Below are 2,792 nucleotides of genomic sequence, written 5' to 3'. Positions count from 1 at the left end.
AATTGCTGTCAATGTTCATTAAAATAAGCCCTCCCCTGAAAATAAGCTCTCTGGTGTTTTTCTGTCCAAAAAGAAAAAATAATAAGACAGTGTCTTATTATCGGGGAAACACGGTAGTCCTAGAATTCTTGGAGGGGGTGGACCTCACTTTCAGCTCGAGGTTGTTGGGGTGCAGTGGGGGAAGGAAAAGAGCCTCCCTTCTACTTTGAAGGGAAAAGTCAGGAGATTGGGTGGGAGGGGTAGGAAATGAAAGAATCTTGTTCAAGTGAGGTAGGGTGCAGCCCTCAGTAGGGTCAGGACTGAGCCTCGGTTTCAGCTAAGGCCCAAAAGAGTAAGGCAGAAGGGAGGGGAGGAGCAAGAAGGGGCGGAGTTCAAAGAAGAAAGGGAGGAGTGCAAGCCTCACTTGAAGGTGCGAGACTGGCCGGAGGGTCTTTCTGAGGGAAGCTGCTGTTGCCTTCAGGCTGCTTGCTGGTGAGTCTGGCTTGGCCTGCTGTGGTGGAGGTTGCTTTTTGGTGCTCTGATGCCCAGGTAACCAGGCTTGTTACTGCCATGGTAGGAGCTCTGGATTTTTGAAGCTCCGAAGGTGTGATCAGGAGAGGGAGAAGAATATGGGGGGGGAGGGGGAGAGAAGGCGGCAAGGGGTGGTTTAGACTAATCTGTAAGGTTCCTTCTAGCCTAGGGTCCCCTAAGTTTACTTATTTGTTCATTTATCTCTGCATTTCTTTATTTTTGTCTTTGCTTGTTTCTTGAGACCTGGACTGTGATTTCTTGGTTGTAAGGTATTCCCTTTATTGATACAGTGCAGTCATTTTATAATTTAGAGAATTCCCTGGGTCCTCAGGCAATCAGAACCTTGGTCGGCCTCCCACAGCCAGGGCCGGCAGGGCTTAGGTCCTTGGACCACTCTGGGCTCCCTCTCTTCTTGGGCTGAGGGGAATAATTCTGGCCAAACTTTGCTCACGGTTCTCACAGTGCAGGTCGTAAGTGACTTTTTTTTTATTACACCAGGCTCAGTCTCCATTCCTGACTTTTGTTTCCTTCTCTCCTCTACCCCAGGAGATTTTAGAATGTCCCGGAAAGTTCTTGGGCTGATGGACTCGATAGAACCAAGTGGCCATTTTTAGACTAAGTGGCCATTTTGAGGGGAAGAGGAAGAAGGGAAGGTTTTTCCTCCCAGCCCGAACCCCCATTTCATTCCCCTCCCCTTTTCTGTGTTCTTCCCTAGAGGCCAAAGCCACGTACATTAAAATTCATATATTAAAATCAGGACAGAACCCCATCGTACTCTGGAAGGAGGGCGGGGTGGGATGAGTGGGGTGGGGCAGGGAAAAGCCGAAGTGGTAGAGGACAGCCATATGTGCTCTGTGCCTGATCTTTCAGGAACATGTCTCTGTTCCATACATGGACTCATACTTATCATACAAGAGTATTGTTCAGACACAGGATGATCAATTTCTTTTTAATCTTTTTTGTAGGTCAGAAAACTTTTATTTTGCCTTCTGTCTTCCTTGGGTTATATAAGGCTAATATTTACTTGTTTTGTGTTCATTGTTTTCCAGATCTGGTGAAGGAGTCACCAGTTCCAAGGGAGCCAAGAGCCTCACCTGCCATTCAAGAATAGCAGCAGCAGCAGAAGAGCCAAAAAGAAGAAACCCTGAAACTCTACAAAATAATAAAAAACAACAGAAACAGAAAATGAGTGAAACAATCCAGGCAAGAGACATGGAGGCCAACACCAATGAAGAGCCACCAAATCCCCCTGAAGCAGCTGAAACATCTGATGATGCGCAAGCAGTAGCTCATGTGCAAGAAGAAGTAAAACTTGAAATTCCAAGAAACATCATCACCTGGATCAAGGACGCAGTGAAGGAATTTGAGCAAGAATTGAAACTAGAGAGAAGATACCACAATCAAATTAAAGAAGAGCTAACAGAAATGAGAGAGTTCCAGGAAGAACTGGTGCTGGAATTTGAAAATGCCCAGAAAGACCATTGCCAGCTTATTTCAAAGATGACCAATATAGACGCCAGAATTGAAAGCCTGCAAGAATTAATTGATGCAGCCAACAGAAGACTTAGCATCATAGGAATCAGGATTGCTGAAAACATATCCGAGATAGAAAAAGAAGCTGAAAAGACAACTGAGCTACTGAAAATCTTGGAGATGATTCAGCAACAAGTCAAAGACCTAGAAGCTGGATCCAAATGCAGTGTTACTGATGTCTTGGAAAACCTCTAATGCTTTCTTTAGATTAGTAAATTGCCATCAGTGACACAACCTCTCAAGCATCAAACTTAGTTATCTTACAGTCAGTTCATTTTCTTACAGTAAATGTTCTAGTCAATTCAGTTTTCTGATTGATGAAAGTAAATGACTACTGATGTCATGTTTTTTTTTTCTTGCAGTGTTGAAAAAATAAAAAAATTACTGCTGTTAAAAATGATACTGATTTTACTTTAATCTACTGTGGGGATGGAAGGGTGGGGTGGTAGGAGTTACAGCAGTTGGGATGAGGTGGGTTTGAATGGTAGGACTTGAGAGGGGAATTGCAATTGGGGGATACAGGCATCAGTAAAGGTTCCATGCAGGTGGTACCTGAATTGGGACTTAATGGAAGGTAGGAATTTCAGTTGGCACAGGGGGAGGTTGGTGAGGGTGGAGTGGAAAAAGGGTCTCTTTGATGGTGTGGTGATCAGACAGATGACAGGACGGCTTTGTGGAGGACATGGGACCTGACCTGGGACTGGAAAGTAAGTATGTATTTCAGCATGGGGAGGGACTATTCCTGGCAC

At 44.8% G+C, this 2,792-nt stretch overlaps 1 protein-coding gene across 1 annotated transcript in view; it reads left to right on the top strand.

The window, feature by feature from the left end:
* Positions 1-2,440, top strand: part of LOC138145741 (uncharacterized protein PF3D7_1120000-like) — a 36,861-nt gene extending 34,421 nt beyond the window's left edge. The window contains exon 2 of the mRNA XM_069067371.1: positions 1,560-2,440. Within this exon, the coding sequence (XP_068923472.1) occupies positions 1,696-2,238 (543 nt within the window). The 5' untranslated portion in view covers positions 1,560-1,695 and the 3' untranslated portion in view covers positions 2,239-2,440. The remainder of the gene's footprint in view (positions 1-1,559) is intronic.
* The last annotated feature ends 352 nt before the right edge of the window (positions 2,441-2,792 follow it).

This window comes from Petaurus breviceps, unplaced genomic scaffold (assembly GCF_028583685.1).
Source record: "Petaurus breviceps papuanus isolate PSGF00001 unplaced genomic scaffold, PetGlider_PUasm1.0 90747, whole genome shotgun sequence".
Classification (NCBI taxonomy): Eukaryota; Metazoa; Chordata; class Mammalia; order Diprotodontia; family Petauridae; genus Petaurus; species Petaurus breviceps.
This window is presented reverse-complemented; position numbering and strand designations above follow the sequence as displayed.